A 21,431-nucleotide genomic window follows, 5' to 3' on the forward strand; every position below is an offset into this window, starting at 1 on the left:
GTAATTCTGGTGGGGTAAAATAAGGTTATTTTAGAAAGAGGTAGGTACCTACATATATACTTAGCAAGTGCTTTCTATTGGAGTCTACCTTCCAAGGTTACTTCTAGGCCAAGGGAGTGCACCTGCTAGGTATATCAAGATATCCGAAGCTGGAAGGAAAGGAGAACTCCAAGGTACATTACCTTAGGTACCTTAGGTAGGTTCATATGAAACTTGCCTTCTTCTCAATGGGATTGGACTTCGTTCCTGTAAACAAAACAAAGACACACATATCCTAGAACTTGGAATTCGCATTCGGCTCGAGGTCCGAAAACGGCCATGGCTCCTTGATTGAACCCTCTGACCCTGTGGCTGACATTCATTTCTTCAGGCCTAGCTATGGCAGTGATCGTGAACACCCAATACCGTGGCATTGTTCTATTTCGTTGCCAAGTCTTCTCAACGTTCTATTTCCAGAAATAGGCGAGACGTGGCGTCCGTAACAAGGTACTCTACATATATAGTCGGGCTTTGCTATCTTAATGCGACCGAGGCGAGCACGTGTATCCTATAATATCAACCACGGTTCCGAGTCTTTGGGTCCGTTAGTTTGACTCTAAAGGTTGCATAATACCGACGGTCGATGATCTAAGAGTTAGCAAACCAAGCTTGGCGAAAGCTCATTCAACTCTCACACAAAGCTGCGAACATATTCGCGAAGACGGTAGACATATGTCATATGTTATAGATAAATTAGGCGAGGAAGAGTAATTAACGAGTCCACGACCTGGGAACCTGGGATCCGTAATTCGGTCCAAGGACCAAGGTTAAAGGCCCATAATTCAAAGCCGATATCCCCACTCACTTCGGCGAGGCGCACGGATAAGATCCATGCGAGATCCCCGATACCCTTAACTCTTAGTGGTCGCCGTCTACTACGGTATATACACCAATACGTATATACTCATCAGCCTTGAACCAAATTCCGGGTCCTCGTGCTAAAATCTTAGCGTTTCACAATAACGTTCTCGAAACATAGATTAAATAATTCGAGGAGGATTTAGAAGTCGTGTAGAAGTCCCCGCGTGCAACCATCCGCTCACCCCCTTGCGCATAACGTGCCATCCTCAAGTCTGAAAGGGAGCATGGGACTACCGACTGATAACATCCAGGGAAGCGATTATCCAGTCAGAACGCACAGAGGAAAATAGGAGGCCAATATGGGCACCAATATAACATGGAACTATATGTCGATATGGTATAGATGCTGCTACACTAGCGTCGCCGACCGTTGAAATCGATATGGGACTTGTGCAGCGGGAGGACATGGATATGGCAAATAAGGGAAAGTTCCCTAGGCTACTAGGTCACCATGTGTTTGGGTACCTATCTCTACATCCGTTGCGGGTCCTTTTCTAGGATGTCTAGATTAAACGGAGAAGGGTCTTTGATGGAAACAAAGCTTCGAATGGACTAGAGTCGCCGACTCAACTATACAATATAACTCGAATATAATAACACACTATCGAGCTTTTCAAGTTCGATTTCGCCACTGGAGATTCCTCGCCCACCCTTTCCAACTGTTCCTATTGTAGCAATTTATTCTGCATCAAAAACGCTACACGCTGGTATCTGAGAACATGTCCAAACCTTTCGTATCTGGCGTCGCCTTCGGTGCTGCTCTAACGGCAGCGGCAATTCACCTACCGGATGTCATCGTCGAGCAAATGACCTTCCAGAACTGGCACATGGTCGTCACATTCCTAACAGCTTCCGGTACCAGCACGTAAGACTATATTTCCCCGTGATAAAAAATCATGGTTATTTTTTTCAAGGGCGTGGTATAAGAAATAACTAACCGCTAAAATAGTCTCCTTGTCAACACGCTACAGCGGCTGGGTTGTCTCCGCTTGAATCCGCGAGACTATTCGACACTCGGCATATTTGGCGCTCTCGATGGAAACATAATAGGGGGGTTGATTCTGGGTGCTGGCTTGTCCGTCTCTGGTTCCTGCCCAGGGACCGTCTTTGCGCAAGTAGGGGCTGGTATCCGTTCTGGCCTCTATACGCTCGGCGGAGGGATACTTGGTGGCATAATCTGGTCGGGCTTCCTGCGGCCGGCTCTTCGCAACCGGGCGAAGTCAAGTACAGAGTCATCGGATGGTAAAAGTTACCACCGTTTAACTTTAGACAAGTGGACAGGTACAAGCCACCTGAGCGCACTCGTTGCGGTCGAGACCTTGTTTGCGAGTGCCGTTGCAACGATAGTCTACCTTGCTTCCCCTGAATCCGGCGGATTGGTGGGTCCAGTCACAGGTGGTATCTTGATTGCGGGCGCTCAAACGGTTTCCATCGTGACACGAAAGTCTCTTCTAGGAACCTCAAGCTCCTTCGAGGAAGTCGGCGACTATTTTTGGTGGGCAGTAGGGCAAAGAGACAGACCGAAGTCACACAGCGCTATCGCGCTCACTACAGGTATGATCATAGGGGCACTAGCCGTTTCTCTGGCATCACCAACGACACATGTGACACCTGACACCACTATCGAGCCCATTAGAGCAATTCTTGGTGGTGTGCTCCTCGCAGTCGGGTCGAGGATGGCAGGCGGCTGCACGTCCGGTCATGGGATTTCCGGCATATCGCTTCTCTCGATCTCAAGCTTTGTTACTGTGGCTGCTATGTTTGCCGGAGGAGCAGGCGTCGCCGCGATCATAGGGTAATCCAACCGTTCAAGAGCCGTGTTCTTCTGTGAGGGTCATATTCCCCTGGGAACGGATCTTCCCATCTCGGAATAGACTATCCGATAGGGTAGGAATCTTCGTTGCACGCATGGATAATAGTGATTGCTTCGCGTTGTAGTTTCGTCTACTACGCTCCTACTCATCGGTAATAGCAAGGTAGCCGGTCTAGTTTACTTATCCCCGAAAGGCAAACGAGTTAATCTATCGAGGCTAGTATAGTTCATCTAGGAGAAGGGCAAGGGGGTTAGTCGTACTACAACCAGTGTACCTACTCAATAAAGCCCGGATTTAGAGAAGAGCGGCGTATGCGCGTTGAATATTCGTCTTACTGAACAAGGGATCATGATAATACATACCGAAAGAGATCAGCGATGCTCACAAAACGGCCGAACCAAAGGCGGGATATCACGAAACGTGGTGGGCATGTGAAGTAGGTAGTCGGGCGATAATGCTCAGCCCGGGAAAGCCGGGTCGGCGACCGAATATATTTATAAGCCCTGGGCTTCGATTTTGGGCAACCATTTTCCCTCTGTGTCGCCGTGCGACGTCGGACTCCGGCATTGCTACCAATGGAGGAGGTCCTGCGAAGTAGTATCGCACGGATGGGGGGAGCGGGGGGATAGTAAGCGTATATAGTAATGTCTCGGCCATACCCGGCCAACCATCCCCCCCTTTTTATTAAGGGAAAGCCTCATTTGGTATAATATCTCCGCGCTTTTCTTGTATATATTGGATACACATGGGCAGACACCGCCTCCCGCGTGTTACACTACGTTTAGGATATACCTATGTGACGTATCGCGCTCCATCGCAAGTCTTGATACCTTATGAGGTAGTTAAGGCACTGCATGCTTGGAGTGTTATAGTATGTACCTCGGCGATTTGAGATGCATACACATACATACATACTATCTATCTCACCGCACGTGTCCGGAACACCAATTCACTCACTCGCTCCTCTGCTCGCCGACAACCATAACGGAGAATAATATAGATATATCGCCGGAGGATTTGCCATGCGTGCGACATACCTAACATACGTACTTCTTCCTACTACCGACTGACCGCTACTTCGACGTTCTGCATGTCATACCAATACCAAGAATATAGTTTGCTCCTTCGACCCATCCATGAGTCCATGAGCTCGACATACGGATCGGTATATGTAGGTAGGTAGGTGAGTAAATAGGTAGGTAGTTACTCGTCTACCCTCCCCTCTCTTCTAACCGCTACCATGCGTGCCTACGGTATTAAATTCGGTAGAAAATAGGTCCGCCGGCCAAAGGAAGAACCTGTAGGGTAAGTAAGTTATCTCGCCGACAAATAGCCATGTATATCTATACGCCTGCTTCAAGAACCTAAGAATGTGCAGTATATCTACCTCTACACACTTACCAACTGACCTTTAGGAATCCGATGACCCCCTTTCCTTTCTTTATCCCCCTTGGTATATAGACCGGAGGAAAAAGTCGTAGCAGCTTCGATCCTGTGATGTACTCCGTATGCGGGATTACCGATGATCCACGTGCTGACAGGAATATATAGCCAAGGTACGTAACTGTAGCTTGGCTGCATATGGTATCTATATAGGAATGCAGGTTGTAAAGGCATTCACGTTTATGAATAAAGCGTCTCAAAGAGAGAATTGCTTAAATCGAGATATCAAAATAACTTAGAGATGAATATATCTAAATGCACGACACACCAAGCTTACACCATCATCGTAATGTGGCAGCAGCATGTATGAGCACGAGCCTTACTAAACTCTCCCACTCATCTTCCCAAGTGTAGGTTAGCAGTAGTAAGTAGGTAGTAGGCTCAGTTCAAACCAAACACAGCACAAATATAAAAAATCGCAGCTAGAGAATTCAACAAGTTTGCAATAATGCGCGTGTACTGTACAATTCATTACATGAATAATCTAAAAGCGAATATCTAGCTATCTAGATAGGCTATCGGGTTGTCTCAACAAGAAAATGCCGTAATATGCCAGAGTACGTTTCTCCCTTCCAGGAATGTCATGTGACCGTCAACGTAGATGGAAAATTAGGAGATCGTCTTTTCACCTTCAGAGGCATGGAGAACCCTGAATAGACTGTAAGGCATTACAATTCCGAACTGAAGCCTTGATGAAAAGGGATTAGGCTAAATTGCCTTGTCGATGGGGACAATAGGGTAGTGGGTGTATTGTCAGTATTTTGTCATAAGAGAAAGGAAAACGATCCGATGCCCATCGAATGTCATCTGATGGTACAACAAGTAGCAAGTGAGCTTGACTTTTTTAGAGGCAAACCTGGTTTCCTACAAATTAGTAAAGCATGGTGGGCGTGAGGTTATCAACCTCGTACTCGACCCAGGTAATTGTTGGGGAGTTTAGAGTTTAGTAGTTCAATTCACCACCGCCTCCACCTGCGACGTGGTCGAGATCTTCGTAGCTCTTGAGGCTACGGCCTTGAACGGCTTCACGAGGACCGACGGCTGCTCCGCCTGCGGCACCATCGCCCCAGCGACCGGCCCCACCCCTACCGCGGCCTGCACCCTGTCCATCCTGACCCCAACGTCCCTGCTGTTGACGCCTGTCATACGGGCCGGTGCGGTTTTGAAAACGTCCGGAATTAGCACCGCCACGACGGATAGGGCCAGCACCACGTTCCTCGCCTCCTGCAGCCCATCCGGGGGCTTGGACATTGTGACCACCCGTGAAGAGCGGAGGCATCCCAGGAATGCTGGGGAAGCCAGGGAACTGTGGAACCATATTGTTCATGGCGAAATTCTGGAGATTAAATCCGCGGGGAGTACCCTGTTGAGTTTGACCATTCGAGGGCGGGAAATGGCCATTGCTATTGGCATCAGTTCTCGAAGGCGCAATGTGAGCAGGATCAAGAACATATGCGTTGATAAGGTCAAACTAAATTCATAGTCAGTGGCAGCTCTCTTATCATCGAAACGGTGTTGAATTTGAATTACCTCTTGCTTCATAATCTCTAGCCAATCAGCGTGGCGCTTCTCAACGTGCTTCTTCCAAAAGTGATCCTCTTTGAAGAGCTTCGTGCACTCAGGAACCTTACATCTCCATTTGTGCTCATCTTCTTGCTTGACAAATTTGGAGAGTTCGTCATTGAGGGCATCCTCGGTAGGTTTACCGCCGAGTTTACGAATGTCTACTGACTCAGGCTCGAGGATTTGCATAATCTTGTCTTCAAACGTCTTAACCCACTTATACGCACGTTCAAGCTGCTGCTCAGATTTAGAAGATGCGTTACGGAATTTGCGATCAGGCTCAGGCGCCTCGCCTTCTTCCTCCTCCTCCTTCGATTCCTTAGGTTTCTTAGAAGGAAATGCTTCTCCACTGGCACTAGCCCGCGCAACATTCTTAGCAGCGGAAGAGAGTGTGCTTCGGGGTCGACGAAGATGGCCACCGGGACACTTTCGGGTCAATTCGTGAATAGAGTCGCTCTCAAAAACACAGAAGAAGCAGAAGTTGAAGACTCGGCGAAGATACTCAATCATAAGATCGAGCTGCTTCTTCTTTACCAGAATGTCTTCGTCGTCGACTTCATCATCTATGGCACCCTCTTCGTCAGATTCGCCCATTTCACCTTCTTCACCATCATCCATTGCCTCATCAAAGTCAAGATTACGATCCTTCTTAACCCTCTTTGCTGTCGGCGATGATATAGCCGGCTGTAAACTTCCAGCGCTGCGTAAGGTTTCTACTCTTTCTTCAATCCTAAGTGTAGCATTGAAATCTGAACCGAAATCCTCCTCGAACTTATTGACGAGTCGCTGAGCAAGGCCGAGATCTTTCTCGATTCTTTCAGGAGCAGAGAAGAGATCCCACAACGCCTTCTTGCGAGGATTGCTTGGGGGGTTGTGAACACCCACATGACACACAAAGTCACCACGAACTTCGTCCTTGACGGTTTTACCGTTAATAGCCTCAAGGGCCTTGTCGGCTGTAGTGGTAGCTACGGGTGTTTCAACCTTCATCTCGTCTTCCTCTTCGTCTTTCGGATCCGCACGCTCAACAGGTGCTGCCGTCTCGGATGAAGGATGTAGCATTACCCAGCCCATGCGATGGTATCTTTTGCTGGGATTGGGATCGCTGAGGGATAGCCACTTGAATCCACCCTCCTCCTCTCCAAGATGCTCTTTGCAGAAAGTTTCTAGATTTTGGCGGCTAACGTGAGGAGCAATCGTCTTGATTAAGAGAGTAGGCTGATATAAGCTTTCGTCCCGGAGATCGCTGCCGCTTGCGGGAACTAGATCGCCGACTCCTAGAACTTCGTTTGCGGCCGTGGCCTCACCCTCTTCCTTTTCCACAACTCCACCGGCCCCGTTGCTTTCACTCTTGGGTATTCCCTCCAGAGAAAACTCGTCAAATGTGCCGGACTCTAAGTCCTGCTCCCATTGACTGTACGCACCACGACGAAATTCGTTTATCTGCTTGCGTAAGGGATCTCGGACTTCGGGGACGTAACGCTCGCGAAACCATTGCTCCTTCTTGTGTTCGGCGACGAAAGCTCTAGCCATCTTAGCTTGGAGCTCCTCCTTGTACGCATCATAAGCAGCTTGGATTCTGGCCTTCTCTTTATCACGATCTTCTTGCGTGTCTCTACGAGGTCGTTCAGGGTCGCGTCTCCGACCAGTTCGGGCGCGCTCCTTCTCCTCTTTGATCTTTTCATTGGCTCGCCACCATTCGCCGAAGTAAGAGAATCCAACTTGGAAAGGCAATCTGACAGGATCTGTCAACGGATTCACAGTTGGTTGAGGAGGCTGAGGGCCTCCTGGGCCGGGAACATAACGGTCAATGTTCGCCGGAGGTGAATTAATGCGTCGTCTGTCATCTCGGTCACGGGCCCCAGTGTGGTCCTCTCGGCCACGTCCTCTAGGCTCGTAGCGGTCAACTGGTGGAGGGGAGCGCGATCGATTACGTCGTGGGCGGTCATGGCCTATTATAGTTAGTCCCAATTTGAAGCTATATAAGTTGAACAAAATGCCATTTGAAATAGTATGTGGAACGAAGACATAGTATGATTCAACTAGCATATGATGTAGCATGAATAAGAAAAAATCAGCAAGTGATCGTAAACGCACCAGGTGAACGACCACGGTAGAAGCTGTCGCGAGACTCATCTTTGACACGATCATCACGGCCGCTCCAACCGCGATCGGGGGGAGAACGACCGGAAGCGTCGCGATACGAGTACGAGTCCATCTTGTCTGCTCGCTGTGACACAATTGGCATTGACACTTCTCGGTTTGGGGATTCTCGGTTTGGGGATTCTCGGTTTCGCGTTATATTAAAGGGGTTCTTGATGTCCTTTAACAATGCGACGGTGATGGCGTATACGCTGATTTTCTATATGCGATAATTGTCGGATGTTAGGTGATACCGATTACTTGTATTTGGAGTTGAACCTGTTCCCTATTGTTTGACGAGGCGATTGCCGTTAGAGAAACCATCTTGATAATGTTTGGGGTGAGCAATGAGAAGAGTAAAAGGTATTGGTCTAGCAAGATGACGAGAAATAATGTTTATCGGCAAGCCAAATTGAGAAGCTTAGCATGGGCGGGAGCATGAGCTCTGCAACAAGCAAACCGAAAATAGGGGAGCAAGGAAGACATAAAAAGTTTGTTCACGGCTTTTGGAGGGTGGACATGGAAAGCGGAATGATGGTAAGAGGAAGATGAGCTTCGGTCAAGGTGTACAGGTTTCTAAAGGGGGAAGAGATCGTGAGGAAAACGGGGGGATAACAATGGGAGTGCTATAATAAAAGGCCATTTGATAAGAAGGAAGTGGTGAGAAGAAAGGATAGACGAACTATAAATGACGATGGCGGAGGATTCCTGAGGGCGCGATGTCCCAAGCTGGATGTCCGCTGATTGTTTGTAGAGGGAAGAGAAGTTGTTGGAGGTTTGGACGATCGACGGGACCAACCAAAAACTATCCGGCGGACCAACCAAACTAACAACGGGCGGATGTGGCTAATCCCCGATGGCATGCGGCAGAGAATGTCGACAATGGAAGAAAGCGCGTCAGACAGGTATTAGTCAGCCGTTGTGGCGCGCTGCACGTGTCGAATAAAGTTGCAACTAAAGGGGGACAGAAGGGCCGTCGAATTGCAACGAATAGTGGGGCGAGTCGTGTGACCAATGATACTTGTAACTGCGAACTAGGAGTATGTGCGATAACCCCAAATTACGGCATATGGCACTGATACGGCGGTTGTAAATTGATATTTGCCGGTGTTTTGTTCCTGCTGTCATTAGCTCTGCGTACTGGATACCTGCATATATCCTGCATATATCTTGCATATAATCATATTTACCTCCCAGTTTAGTTTGCGACTTCCGCCGATATATCCCGGGGACCAAACAGCGTATGCAACAACCTGAGAAACTAGCTCACTCCCATGGCTGTTGCCGTATTAGAAACTTTAGCGTCGATACCAATTCAAATATTTCAAGGACAAATCGGCGGTTAGAAGCTTTGCATTAGCTTTAGACTTAAGGATGAAGCCACTTTAATAAAAATACCCTACGTCATTGCTACTTTAAAGATTAAGCATCCTATTAATACGACGAGCGAACCTTACGTGCACATACCTACCTTAGAATCTTAATTAGACACACCAAGTTGAAAATAGACCACATAAGGAACGAGTAGTCTCTTAATACCTACGATATTCCAGTATAGTATACGAACCTGGTACTTTCCTCAAGATGACGGCGTATATTCCTCGTCTCAACGCAATACCGTACGATGTATTCGCGAACCCGGCGGCCTCGATACTGCTACCTATTGCACTGGGTACTACTGTAGGCTTCAGCTCTCGACGTACGTGCTTTCTACTTCCAAGTATCAGGTTACCCGGACATGCGCCGCTAACAGGACCACATACAGCAAAACAAACCCAGGCCACATATGCTGCCATGAAGCAGCCGCCGTTACGACCTCCGCCACAGGTTTTCGGTCCTGTCTGGACAGTACTCTACGGGTTGATGGGCTACGCAGCTCACCGCGTCGTGACAAGATATCCCTCTCCCTTCGCCTCGACAGACGAGGTGCGCGCACTATATTCCGCGCAACTCGGCTTGAACTTGTTGTGGATGCCTCTCTTCTTCGGGCTACGAAAACCAGTTCTTGCGTTAGCCGACATTGTATCACTAGTCGGGCTAAACGGCTACCTGACATATCTGTACTTCTCAGTTGACAGCACAGCGGGCTGGTGTCAACTGCCATACATGGTATGGTTAGGTTTTGCGACGTACCTAACAGCGGGCGTTGGATATTTGAACAATTGGGATATCTCGGAGGCCACATTGGCGAAGAGGATATAAGTGAAGACTGGGCACGCTTTATTTGCTTTAGGCCAATCTGTATGAGACGTGTTTTGGATCTTGTAACTAGACTCATGCTCACGTAGAAACATCCTTACTCACTATCGTATGTGATATACAAGGCACCGCTCAATAGATCTATGACAACCAACTATGAATAATGACGCCTAAACGCCAGTGCTCCTAACGTTCGCTCTGTCTATACCTTCTCCATCATACGTCGGTATATATCGATATATCGCCAAAATATCATTCGAAGCATCGTTCACATCGGCAGATACCGTTTTAGGCCATCAAAAACGATAAAGATGAACGCTGAGCTGGGTGCTGATCGCAGAACTGTAATACCGCATCCACGATAGAGTCCGCGCAGTCCGTGTTGATTCCACAATGCCTTCCCCTCTTGCCAAAATGTCCTAGGCCGGGTAGACCGGCCAACTGGTGCGGTCTGCATACGAGACTTGACGGTGTCGGCGGGAAAGAACAAGAAATTATAGGACATACCGGCAGAGGCGCCAGCAACAGCTTGTTGCCATAACGGCAATGCCTCTGTTGCCAAGATATCCTTCTCCGTTTGCGACGTAGCAGATCGCTCATTGAGGAGATGGAACATTTTTGTTGTGGTCTCTTTGGAACCAAACCAGGCTGCGCAGCCGCCAGATTCTCGGAGAAATGTACCCATTTGGCCATGCCAGAAGCCCTTTATGCCCTCGTGCTTATATACGTCTCGGATGACCGACATGATACGGGGGGGCCTCGGCGCTGCCCCATCTGTACCAGTGGTTGTGGGCACTTGAATCTTGCATTTTACAAGTTCAATCGGTGTAAGGACGAAAGAGGTAAATGCTCCCGAAAAAGCGCCAGTAAACCATAGTGCCGAAAGCGGAAGTACCCGATCGCGCGAAAAGTATCCCGACGCGTATACCACTTCGCGCCCTATGCGCTCGAAGAAGAAGAGGCTGCTCGTCTCAGCCGCGGCTCCGAAAAGCGGCGCACTTATTCCACGATATAGCCCTAGAAAGCCATCGGCTTTGATAGACTGCCGAAAGCAATCGAGCGGACCAGTATAACGAAGAGGGAGATGGTCCGGTTGAGACTGCAACCTAACCTTGACTGTGTCGAAAGGATATTCGATGTATTTGCCTACAATGCCAGCGGTCTGATATTTGTTAGAGCGCTCTGGAAACTGGATACGCATGGATTGGAAATAAACTCACAGATCCATAAACAATGTCTTGTACGGCTCCTAGTACAGCCGACCTTCCTTGGATAGGAGTCTGCGAGGGTTTCGCCGCCATTGTCTCTACTTCCGTGCTTGCCATATTTCCAGCGTGGAGATCCAAAGAGTAGAGAGGCGCGATATTAAACGCTTAGCTGGAATCCCGGGTCAGCCTTAGAACCACGAAGGAAAGCTGATTGCTAGAAATAAGACAGTCACGTATGATAGAAGCAGATAGGAGCGACGAAACCCAGGCTGAGTTACTGCTAGAACATATCGATACTATCACGGGCGGATGTGGTGAAGTGGAGCTATTTCTGAGGTCGGCGGCGTTTTTTTCCTTTATAGATGCGACGGACAAGAGTCACCGCTTGTCACTAAGTGCTAAGTGGGTGCAAATGCCATTATTAAAGTAGCGCCTATCGGGCTATCTCGGCGACTAGGTTAGGTGAGAGAAATGAAAGACGAGAGGGTTTTTAAAAAGTGGGTGAAAACAAATTCAACTGCCTAATTGAAATTTGAAAGTCATTATGTACAAGAAGGTGGAGGTTCCGAGAAGTCTTCGCTCGGTGAAAGTGTGTTAGAACAAGGTAGTATGCAGTAGGTAGCATGTAAGGTAGGTAGGCAGTTGTATGAAAGGTTCTACCTCTATGAGATAGGTTTTTATCACGCTTTTTAAAATACGACAAATCGGGTTTGAAAGCCTGGGCCAAAGGTCTTGTACATTTGAGTTTGGTAAAGCCATGTACGAATAGAAAAAGAATTACACGGTCTTATTTAAGCTATGGTGGCTGATATTGTTATAAATATAGTGGTAAGCTACCTGAATTTAGTGGACGAGCCATTATCCGACCTTTAGCTTAGCGTATGGCCTATACAGTATTAGTAAGTTAAGAGATGTATAAAACACGGTGCTAGAGATTTGGACATGTGCAAGACTTTTGGCTAGTACTTTTATTACTCAGACTCGACTCAGCCTAACCTCAGGTAGAATACGCATGCAAGCAGAAAACAAGTCCATGCTAATATAAGGACATACTCAATTATCATGAACTACGCACTCGTTTACTAAGGGGGGATATTTCAGCAGGGTGTCGGCAATAGCGATAAGGGGTGGACATAGTGTCGGCGGTGCGCCGCCAGTCAAGAATCAATCCTCCAGCTAATTGGCTATCCTTTGTAGTATAATCACCCTCGGGGCAACCATATCTAAAATATAAGGATGACCAGGTCTGAAATAACTACCATACGTACACAATTATCACTTTCAAAAGGATGATATATCAGGAAAGAGTGGCCTTTTATACATCGTCATCAACGGCAGTCACGGTCACTCCGTCAAGATGTGTCACGTACGAGACTATGTCAGGCCAGGTCTGTCACGAGGTGGGGCAAGAAGTAGGGAAACAACTTCATTGTTCCGCGAGGAACTCTAAGCTAGCTACGGGGTCCTATGGCTATACATACTGACAGTGTTCTTTGTTCCAGATGTCCCATCCAGAATCCCGACAAATCCACCAGCTTCATGTAGTATACATGAGACGTCCGAGGAGTATACGGGAGAAGCACGAGGATGAGCATCGAGGACTAAGGTCGGGTAACTTGATGAATGTCAGTGAGATGCTTCCCATGTTTGTCGTTATGTGTTCGAGGCTAGGAATTGCTTACCTTGAAGATACTTCAGAAACCTAGGATTTGGGATTGTCTTAGTTCACCCGAAGGTGGTAAGCTCCAGCATCGCGTCAAGATGCAATCCCAGCGCTGGAGAGACACCGGCCGTTTTGTTCAGACCCGGTGCCCACCTCGTACCAAGAGGCTAAGAGACTTCGTGTCTCAATCACGCCGAGTTCCTACGTCTACGACGATCTTGGGAATCGGATTTTTCACCGCGAGACAATAACTGTGGAAGTTCCCTCAGGATTCTGCCCACTCCGAGATCTACAATAGCATATAGATATCGGCTGCGTTGACGGTTCAACTCACGAAAGAAATCGTGGTTTTGTCGCGCCAAATCGCGGGCATGCTCGCGGCCATCAGCAGAAGCATCGTGTATGACAGACACGATGGCGGCAACAGCCGCAACAACACCACTCTGACGATCGTGGGTCCCTCTGTGATGTTCCACTAACTCACTCTTCAACTCACCGAGGAGCCGGATTATCACCTGTTGATTTTCATTATTGGTATAATGATATCTTCCCAGGGCGTCCAGGGTCTCCTGGTGATCAGAGGGCAGTGGGGACTTTGGAATTTCAAGCCCCAGAGCTTCCAAAATTGGCTTGCTCTTATGAGTAAACCATTTGCCCAACGAAGTATGGACAAGAATAATTAAGAGCCCAGAGATGATAGTCCAGACGAGAACGATGACTTGGATATAGCTAACCATGGCTAGAACGTTGCAGGTAGTCAGAAAGTGAGGTTGCTAGTATCTTCGATTTGATGGGGGAAAAAAAGAAAAGGAAAAGAGAGAGAGGAGAAGAAGAGGACCTAAGAGGATATAAGAGACGAATGTGCTTCACGTTCTATGCCTCTGGTGTTCCTTCTCCATCATTGAGATATATAGATGGAAACTACGACTACTTCAATGTAGCATATCGTAGAGGGTAACGGCCCATCATGTCATCATATTCTGGAAACTACCCCTCGATGTCAAACAAACTAATGAACTTCGATTCCAAGATATCCTGCTCCCACCTTCTCTCAATTTCACGTTCGCTCCATCCCTTAGACCCGAAAAGCCAAAGGAAATCCCATCCTAGCCCAATCATATCAAGTTGGACGAATATTACTGCCCCCGATATATCTTCAAGGCGATATGTTATCACATCTCAAAGGAAACTGCATACCTATTCAAGAGTTAAGTGTATACTAGTCATTAGCTACATAGATAATAATGAGCAAGTTTCAACTATCGATCAATCAAGATTCAAGGCAAGCTATTTCACGTTGTACCTTCCCTTTTGTCTAACTAACCTAGGAGTAAGTGTATTAGCGATTTTGGAGACCACTTGCCTGATACTCTCCTTGGGCTCGTTCATTCCGTTACACACTATAACCTTAATGACATAAATTTGCTCTTTCTTTCTTTCCTCAACTTAAATACAGCTAATACTAGATGTAAGTGATGTAAGTTATTCCTAACTAAGGCAATCGCTAAGCATTAATGTGGAAACAGAGACCCGGAACTCAGTGTATTTCCTTTGCTAGGGAAATTTACAGAAGGTTCAATACGACTGAGTACATCCTAACGTACATAAGGTAGTTTCGTGTCCGCCCAAGATACCCCTGGAGGCATCCACGCAGAAAGTAGTAACCAGGGTGAATAAGTTTGTCATTGAAGATGTAGCTACCTATTATTTTAACAATATCGATTCTAGAGTAGGCATCGCTGAGCTATACACGAGTTACAGCGCCCATGTTCGACTGCTATTATAGTAATTCAGGAATAGTTATAGGTGTGATGCACCAAATTAGTTTATGTAGTATGAATGGGATAAGATGCGTGCCTTGGCCCCGCCGCTCTGCCGGAGTAGAAATTAAACTTTGCTAACTACGGCACCTTACGAAACGGCCCCTTTTCGGTATACAAGGCTGTCTTATCGCCGTGCTAGGGTTGTTGAGACTATAGGTTAGTTGGTTAGCAAAAAGAGGTCGAAACCCGTTTGTTAAGGCCACGATGGGCGCCGTGTCACGAGGTGGAACCAAACAGCATGGAAACAACTTCGTTGCTTTGCGAGGAACTCTAACCTAACTACGGAAGCCCGTGGCTATAGATACTGAACCCATACTTTGTTGTAAATGTCTCATCTAGAATCCTCACAAAATGTGTGTGCAAATAAGTCTCAAATTGCCTCTATCCACCGACGCTTTATGTCACCACAAAGCCCCTTTCGTCCTTTTCGTCCTTCACTTTTGAGTAGATAAAAGTCCACAGCGGAGCTAGCCATCATCTGCCATGTCGTATCAGGAGGGAACGAGCAAGTACCCAGATCCTGGTATGTTATATACGCAATAACCAAGCCGCTCATAGAATCGTTCCACGAAATTGAAACGTCCCAGTCAGTCTCGCAAAAATCGCAAGATCCCGTACTCTTGTAAGCAGAATTCTCGGATAGTTTTGTATGAATCTGAAGAATGTCCGCATTTACGGGATTGTGGTATAATGATTCGTTACAGGAATTAATGATGCAATGACGGCATATATTAGTACCTGCCCTGGCAATAAAGTCCCATAAGGCCGTAATGGTAACCGGTACTTTCTCTAGTTGATTTAAATAAATCGTTTCTGTACATGATAAAAAAAGCTCTTCACCAACCCACTTGGCTATCCGCGAACGCTCGGTATACGTTTCGCACTGCCGTTGCATGAATCGTATCGACCTTATACGTCCCTCTCCCTTGTAAGATAGAAACGACAGGGGAACGCCATGTCCAGGGCCAAACAGTCGGTAGTTTCGAACAAGCCGGATTCGTTCATAAGTTATTATTCCCCAGTTGTTCCCACGAGTCATTGGCCATAAATATAAGAATCGGCCATGTTCGATGCTTGGATCAAAGGGTATTTGGCCGTTGTTGTCGAAGGGCAATAGTTTGTTTAAAAAAGGGCAATATATTAGCCCTAGAACCTCTTTCTCTAGTCTTATTAGAAGTATCTCTTTCGCTTGTGAGTCGAGTTGCATTACATTTCTATGTAATATAGAAAACGTAGCTTTGCAGGTTAAAGCAAAGCATACCGCATCGACATTCAGAAGATGTTCGAAGACGAGATAGATTATCTCGACAGGGAGGTTCATTAAGTATGACACGTCTTTTTGAGGTTGAATCGTATCATTCTTTCGGAAAAGACGGGAAAATGAAAGCGAAAAGCAGCAATACTTTCTTAATAGACTGTGGATCGTGTTGCGCATTATCACGGTTCTTATTGCTGGCATTCCGGTAGAAGACTTCTGTTATTGTGCAAGGAAGGAAATGGAAAATTATGTGCACAGAAGTAGGTATTTATAAATCACTGTGACTCCATCAAGGTTTTGCAATGACTTACTAATTAAAACGGTTCGCGATGCTATGAACAGATTTTCGGCCTTAGCTACAACATTTGAAGTAAAAAAAAGGGCGAGCTACCTCAAAGCATGTGTTGGCTATGTCGCGGAGCAAAGCTTGTTAAAAATTGATTTGGCGTTACATTGAATTAAGCATCATCTTTTGTTAGTGCGGGGGAGGGGCTGACAGGTGGCAAAAGGCCTCCTTCCCAACAGACTCTATTACTAGCGCAGCTGTCACCAACTGTGAGTTTAAGTGAAAGTTCAAATTAGTCTACCTCTTTTGCATCTTTCCCTGATTCCAAGTCTAGGTGCCTACCAGGTAAATTAATGAAGCACACGAAGAATACCTACTTCGATGCTTACATTACGTGTATAAATAAATCTCGCCATGGCAAAAGACAAGAAGTCCAAGTCGGACTCTAAGAAGGCAAAGCTTGCCGAAAAGAAGCAGAAGCAGGAAAAGAAAGCTCAGAAGAAAGAAAAGGTCAAGGCTTCAAAAGTCGAAGGGAGTGATGCCGAAGATGTCGATCTAGATGCAGTTCTTGCTGAATATAAGAAGGCTCAAGAGGAGTTTGTGAAGGTCACAGAGACCGTCTCCGAATCTCCTCCTAAGCCCCGATCGTCCTCGACCTTCTTAGCTTCCCCTTCACATAGCAACCAGCTGTTATTATTTGGCGGAGAAACTTGGAATGGAGCCCTCGCAAGTTTCTTCAATGATCTCAATATCTATTATACAGATAGAGATGAATGGCATTGCGTGACTTCACCGAATGCGCCCCTTCCACGATCTGGACATGCCTGGTGTAGAGGAGGAAACCAAAAAGACTCGGTTTTCTTATTTGGTGGCGAGTTTAGCAGGTCCGTCGTATAATACCTCTGCCGTGTCTTACACAAGCGTTGTTGTTGCTTATAAGATCCTATACTAACATTGCACAACATATAGCCCCAAGCAAGGTACATTTTATCACTACAATGATTTCTGGCGACTGGAGCCTAGCACTCGGGAATGGGCACGCATAGAAACCAAGGGCAAGACCCCTCCAGCAAGGAGTGGGCACCGTATGACTTACTATAAGAATTACATTATCCTCTTCGGCGGTACGTAAGAGATATCGTGAGTTTATTAACGGGTTTGAATAAATGTGCTAACGTCAAGTCAGGCTTTCAAGATACTTCTAATCAGACAAAGTATTTAAGTGATCTTTGGCTCTATGATACCCAGGTTAGTAATTTATTTTCGTAACTCATGTAGCAAGATTGGTACTAATGTTTGATAAAGAATTTCATCTGGCATAACCCTACGCTTCCACCAGCGCAGCTAAAACCAGACGCTAGGTCGTCCTTTACTTTTCTCCCTCACGAACAAGGCGCCGTATTATTTGGAGGCTACTCCAGAGTAAAGACAACCGTATCGGCAAATAAGTCGGCCAAGGGCGCATCGCAAGGGCAAAGAAACATTCTTAAACCTTTAGTACACGAAGATTGCTTCTTCTTGCGAATAACCCAACCCCCTACAGATTCTCCACCGAATACGCCGCCAACCGTAAGGTGGGAGAAGCGGAAGAAGCCAGCAAATACGCCTGCTCCGGCACGGGCCGGAGCAACTATGACTTACCACAAGGGACGTGGTATTCTTTTTGGTGGTGTTCACGATGTTGAGCAGAGCGAAGAGGGTATGGACAGCGAGTTCTTTAACCAGCTTTACGCATGGAACGTAGAACGAAACAGATTCTTTCCGTTGACACTACGCAAATCAAGGGTCCAAAAGAAAGCCCCTGCATCGGAGCAGAGAGTTGGAAGGCGTGGCAGGGCTCAAGCAAATGAGGAGGAACTATTAAAGCAGCTTGCTGCTCTACAGGCTGGATCGTCTGTAGAAGACGCAGACGATATGGATATCGATCTAAAAGCTGGACAGGAGCCAGAAGAACCAGAAAAACCAACACGAGAGATGCCGGTATCCATGGATCTTCCACACCCACGATTTAATGCCCAACTAGCAGTGCAGGATGATGTGCTGTACATCTATGGTGGTACCTATGAGGCGAAAGACCGGGAGTTTACGTTTGACGATTTGTACGCTATCGATCTCGGCAAGATGGATGGCTGCAAGCAAGTTTTCAAGAGAGAAGACGATACTTGGGTCGTAAGAATTTATATTTTCTTATTATTAGTAACTTCAATTTGGTCTCTTTGGTCTAACACGAGTATTATAGGGCTCCGACGAGGAGGATGAAGACGATGAAGACGAGGAGGACGATGATGAAGAAGATGAAGATGAGGAGGGCGATATTGAAATGCCTGACGAAGAACCGGAAGCACTTGCATCACCAAGTAAACGCAAGAAGAAGCAGATAGATGAGGTGTCGATGGCCGACACAGCATCTACTGCGGGATCTTCAATAGGGGACGACGTGTCAGAAGCCGACACGGTTGCAACTACAGTTGATGATGGATTACCACATCCACGGGTATGTTTCTCCATAACACCCCTTTTCGTAGCAAATAACTAACCTCATATAGCCTTTTGAGTCTAGAAGGGATTTCTTCGTCCGGACTTCGAACGAGTGGCAAGAAGTCCTTATGACGAGCCTGAGATGGAAGGGCATTCAACCCGAAACTCTTACAGTCAAGGAGATTAAGACCAAGGCATTTGAGCTCAGCGAAGAAAAGTGGTGGGACTGCCGCGAGGAGATTACCGCCCTCGAAGATGAACAAGAAGCTGCTGGAATTGGCGAGGTTGTGTCACTAGCTGATAAAGGTGATTCGGGGGCTGGTGGTGCTGGTCGAAGAAGATAATGTTCTTTTTTTTTTACCTTGAAGGAAAAGAAAGGGACGATATCGTACATACTTCGTACTTCGTACATGTCGGTACATAAAAGAACAAATGAGCAACATGCTTTGATACTGGTACATAGGTATAATCATTAGGTATATTTAGGCTACAAGCGAGGAACCGATAGCGTCAATAGGAATCGAACTTGAACTCATCTAATCAGGTAGTGAGTTGCTTCAAGTAATTGACCTTGATAAAAGTACCTAGTAGTTTGAATCGGGGCTCGGGAGGGCCGCAGGCGATGATAGTGGGGCTTACGGGGTGTTCTGCCTGTAACGCCGATAAGATGTCCCCTATAACCGCCTAAACCTAATGACCGCCTAATAACCGCCACATCGCTTCCCATTACAAGGCAAAAGTGAACCATTGAGGTTACTTGATTTAATGTTACTTCTCTGTTCTCGTCGTCGGAGGTTCTTCATAAAACTAATTTACTTTAATCTGTTTATTGGCTTGGAAGAGCCGTAGAAAGTTGAAACCTTCTCATTGATCGTAAACAACAAACAACGTTCCTCATACCATCTCACTTGCAGTACGCGTCAAAGAATCATTAAATACCTCTCTACTATTAAATCCCACCTATTATTTGAACGGCTTTCTCGTATATCACGATGCCTCTTGGATTCGAACGAATTAATGTAAGAAAATCGCAGCCAAATGATCATATCGTCTTCATCAAACCCTTGGAAGGCCCCGACAAAGAGATCGCGCAGCAGTTCTTAGAACGGATCGCAGCACAATGTTGTAAGTATTAACTTAAACTGGTCTTGATTATAAACACAATATCAAGTTGAAGCCGATTTCATTTGCTAATCGCTAGTAGTACCAATCATGAAAGAACATCATATCTCAGTCGTATCCCTGGAAGAGTACGAACCAAACAGGGAGTTTGTTGGCCGTAACTTCAATGCAGGAGAAGTTATACAGCTAGTGTTGAAATCACTTTCTACCAAACAATGGCTACCCTTCAACTACGTCCAGATGGTGATGATGCACGAGTATGTATTTGTCTAAAAGCTTATCTACGCTTAATGCTAACAGTGCCCTCGACAAGGCTGGCTCATTGCAAGCAGATGAATCACTCCAAGGCATTTTGGGCTGTCAGAAATAGCTATGCAGATCAAATGAGAGTCCTGTGGTCGCGTAAATACACTGGTGAGGGATTATGGGGAAGAGGCACGCTACTAGAAACCGGAGAGTTTGAGAAGAATACGGTATTGTCAGACAAAGACCTACCAGAGCATCTGTGCGGCGGAACCTATCGTTCAAGGGGCAGAAAGCGAAAACAAAAGAAGCAGTTATCTTATCAAGAACGAAAAGAGCGCCGAATTTTGAAGAAGTTTGGTGCGAACGGGGTCGCTCTCGGCGAAGATGAAGTTATCAAAGCCGAACTAGAGAAGGGAAAGAAGACTCAAAGCAAGCCCCGTGTAGCAGGAAGCAAACGAGGCCGAGAACTCAGAGCGGCAGCAGCCCTGGCACGGTTCGACCAGCAGAAGAAGGCCGAAGAAACGAAAGATGAACAAGATAGCGATGTCAAGAAAGAAGAAGGCAGCGAATCGGAGACGGCTAGCGATAGTGAGGGCGAAGCTGCCGTAGATATCAACGGTCGACGGCTTATTGATACTAAGGGCCATAACTTGGTCAAAGTATGCGAGGACGAAGACGCCAGAGACGAAGATGTACAGAACGAACTTAAGGAGCTTTTCCAATCCACTATTAAAGTGAAGCCAGAGAAGCTCGAAGTGGTAGCACCGATAAGAACCATACCTCAAGCAGCGGGATCAACGAAACGACGTGTTAGCGAGAAGAAGTCGAGTAAGACTATCAAGAGTTCACCGTCAGAAGGGGCAAGCAGCGCTACTATCTCCATCAGTAGTATCCCTAGTTCAGCTGGGGACACTTGTCCTATGTGCTCGTTCGATAGTGGTCTAGGAGCTACTATATGTGATGTCTGTTCTCACGTTTTAGATTCTAGCAAGGTACCGAATTCGTGGAAATGCAAGAGCTCTTCTTGCCGGGACAGCTTGTATTTGAATGCCGGGGACTCCGGAATCTGTGGTGTTTGTGGTGGACGAAAAGGAGTGTAACCAAGGTGCACACCGAATTCAATTAGAGGCACTTTTACCTTGCGTCACATGTTGAACGTTTCCTTCAAAAGAGAATCTTCGTCATTGGTTGGTTATTAAGTTCTTAATAAGGAGATGTACGTAATTCAGCCTTGGACCTTTTTAATCCTTCCCGGTCTGCCTCATCTAACGTTGTTTTTAATAGCT

At 46.7% G+C, this 21,431-nt stretch overlaps 8 protein-coding genes across 8 annotated transcripts; 4 read left to right on the forward strand and 4 right to left on the reverse strand.

Annotated features, from left to right (window-relative positions):
- The first annotated feature begins 1,463 nt into the window (after positions 1 to 1,463).
- Positions 1,464 to 2,912, forward strand: F4817DRAFT_88929 (uncharacterized protein). The gene is made up of 2 exons (XM_049308023.1): positions 1,464 to 1,765; positions 1,850 to 2,912. The coding sequence occupies exons 1-2, from the start codon at positions 1,620 to 1,622 to the stop codon at positions 2,697 to 2,699; spliced, it is 996 nt and encodes a 331-aa protein (XP_049159731.1). The 5' UTR covers positions 1,464 to 1,619; the 3' UTR covers positions 2,700 to 2,912.
- Positions 2,913 to 4,580: 1,668 nt separating this feature from the next.
- F4817DRAFT_335562 (uncharacterized protein) lies at positions 4,581 to 8,694 on the reverse strand. The gene is made up of 4 exons (XM_049303036.1): positions 8,546 to 8,694; positions 7,818 to 8,148; positions 5,688 to 7,672; positions 4,581 to 5,628 (listed from the first exon to the last, which is right to left on the reverse strand). The coding sequence occupies exons 2-4, from the start codon at positions 7,966 to 7,968 to the stop codon at positions 5,101 to 5,103; spliced, it is 2,664 nt and encodes an 887-aa protein (XP_049159732.1). The 5' UTR covers positions 7,969 to 8,148; positions 8,546 to 8,694; the 3' UTR covers positions 4,581 to 5,100.
- Positions 8,695 to 9,334: 640 nt separating this feature from the next.
- Positions 9,335 to 10,197, forward strand: F4817DRAFT_89135 (TspO/MBR-related protein). The gene is made up of 2 exons (XM_049308025.1): positions 9,335 to 9,561; positions 9,628 to 10,197. Exons 1-2 carry the CDS (start codon positions 9,447 to 9,449, stop codon positions 10,062 to 10,064), a joined length of 552 nt encoding a protein of 183 aa, XP_049159733.1. The 5' UTR covers positions 9,335 to 9,446; the 3' UTR covers positions 10,065 to 10,197.
- Positions 10,197 to 11,624, reverse strand: F4817DRAFT_89125 (mitochondrial carrier). The gene is made up of 2 exons (XM_049308024.1): positions 11,282 to 11,624; positions 10,197 to 11,223 (listed from the first exon to the last, which is right to left on the reverse strand). The coding sequence occupies exons 1-2, from the start codon at positions 11,384 to 11,386 to the stop codon at positions 10,330 to 10,332; spliced, it is 999 nt and encodes a 332-aa protein (XP_049159734.1). The 5' UTR covers positions 11,387 to 11,624; the 3' UTR covers positions 10,197 to 10,329.
- Positions 11,625 to 12,487: 863 nt separating this feature from the next.
- Positions 12,488 to 14,197, reverse strand: F4817DRAFT_335568 (uncharacterized protein). The gene is made up of 3 exons (XM_049303037.1): positions 12,968 to 14,197; positions 12,772 to 12,894; positions 12,488 to 12,681 (listed from the first exon to the last, which is right to left on the reverse strand). Exon 1 carries the CDS (start codon positions 13,667 to 13,669, stop codon positions 13,121 to 13,123), a length of 549 nt encoding a protein of 182 aa, XP_049159735.1. The 5' UTR covers positions 13,670 to 14,197; the 3' UTR covers positions 12,488 to 12,681; positions 12,772 to 12,894; positions 12,968 to 13,120.
- An 846-nt stretch (positions 14,198 to 15,043) lies between these two features.
- Positions 15,044 to 16,422, reverse strand: F4817DRAFT_335570 (uncharacterized protein). Its single transcript, XM_049303038.1, has one exon. The coding sequence runs from the start codon at positions 16,212 to 16,214 to the stop codon at positions 15,126 to 15,128; it is 1,089 nt and encodes a 362-aa protein (XP_049159736.1). The 5' UTR covers positions 16,215 to 16,422; the 3' UTR covers positions 15,044 to 15,125.
- A 155-nt stretch (positions 16,423 to 16,577) lies between these two features.
- On the forward strand, positions 16,578 to 19,312 carry F4817DRAFT_335571 (galactose oxidase). The gene is made up of 6 exons (XM_049303039.1): positions 16,578 to 17,183; positions 17,269 to 17,423; positions 17,486 to 17,547; positions 17,605 to 18,468; positions 18,539 to 18,793; positions 18,846 to 19,312. The coding sequence occupies exons 1-6, from the start codon at positions 16,714 to 16,716 to the stop codon at positions 19,119 to 19,121; spliced, it is 2,082 nt and encodes a 693-aa protein (XP_049159737.1). The 5' UTR covers positions 16,578 to 16,713; the 3' UTR covers positions 19,122 to 19,312.
- Positions 19,313 to 19,477: 165 nt separating this feature from the next.
- F4817DRAFT_89223 (WLM-domain-containing protein) lies at positions 19,478 to 21,338 on the forward strand. The gene is made up of 3 exons (XM_049308026.1): positions 19,478 to 19,902; positions 19,982 to 20,156; positions 20,213 to 21,338. Exons 1-3 carry the CDS (start codon positions 19,770 to 19,772, stop codon positions 21,243 to 21,245), a joined length of 1,341 nt encoding a protein of 446 aa, XP_049159738.1. The 5' UTR covers positions 19,478 to 19,769; the 3' UTR covers positions 21,246 to 21,338.
- The last annotated feature ends 93 nt before the right edge of the window (positions 21,339 to 21,431 follow it).

Source organism: Daldinia loculata, assembly GCF_022478755.1.
Source record: "Daldinia loculata strain CBS 113971 unplaced genomic scaffold F4817scaffold_20, whole genome shotgun sequence".
NCBI classification, from domain to species: Eukaryota; Fungi; Ascomycota; class Sordariomycetes; order Xylariales; family Hypoxylaceae; genus Daldinia; species Daldinia loculata.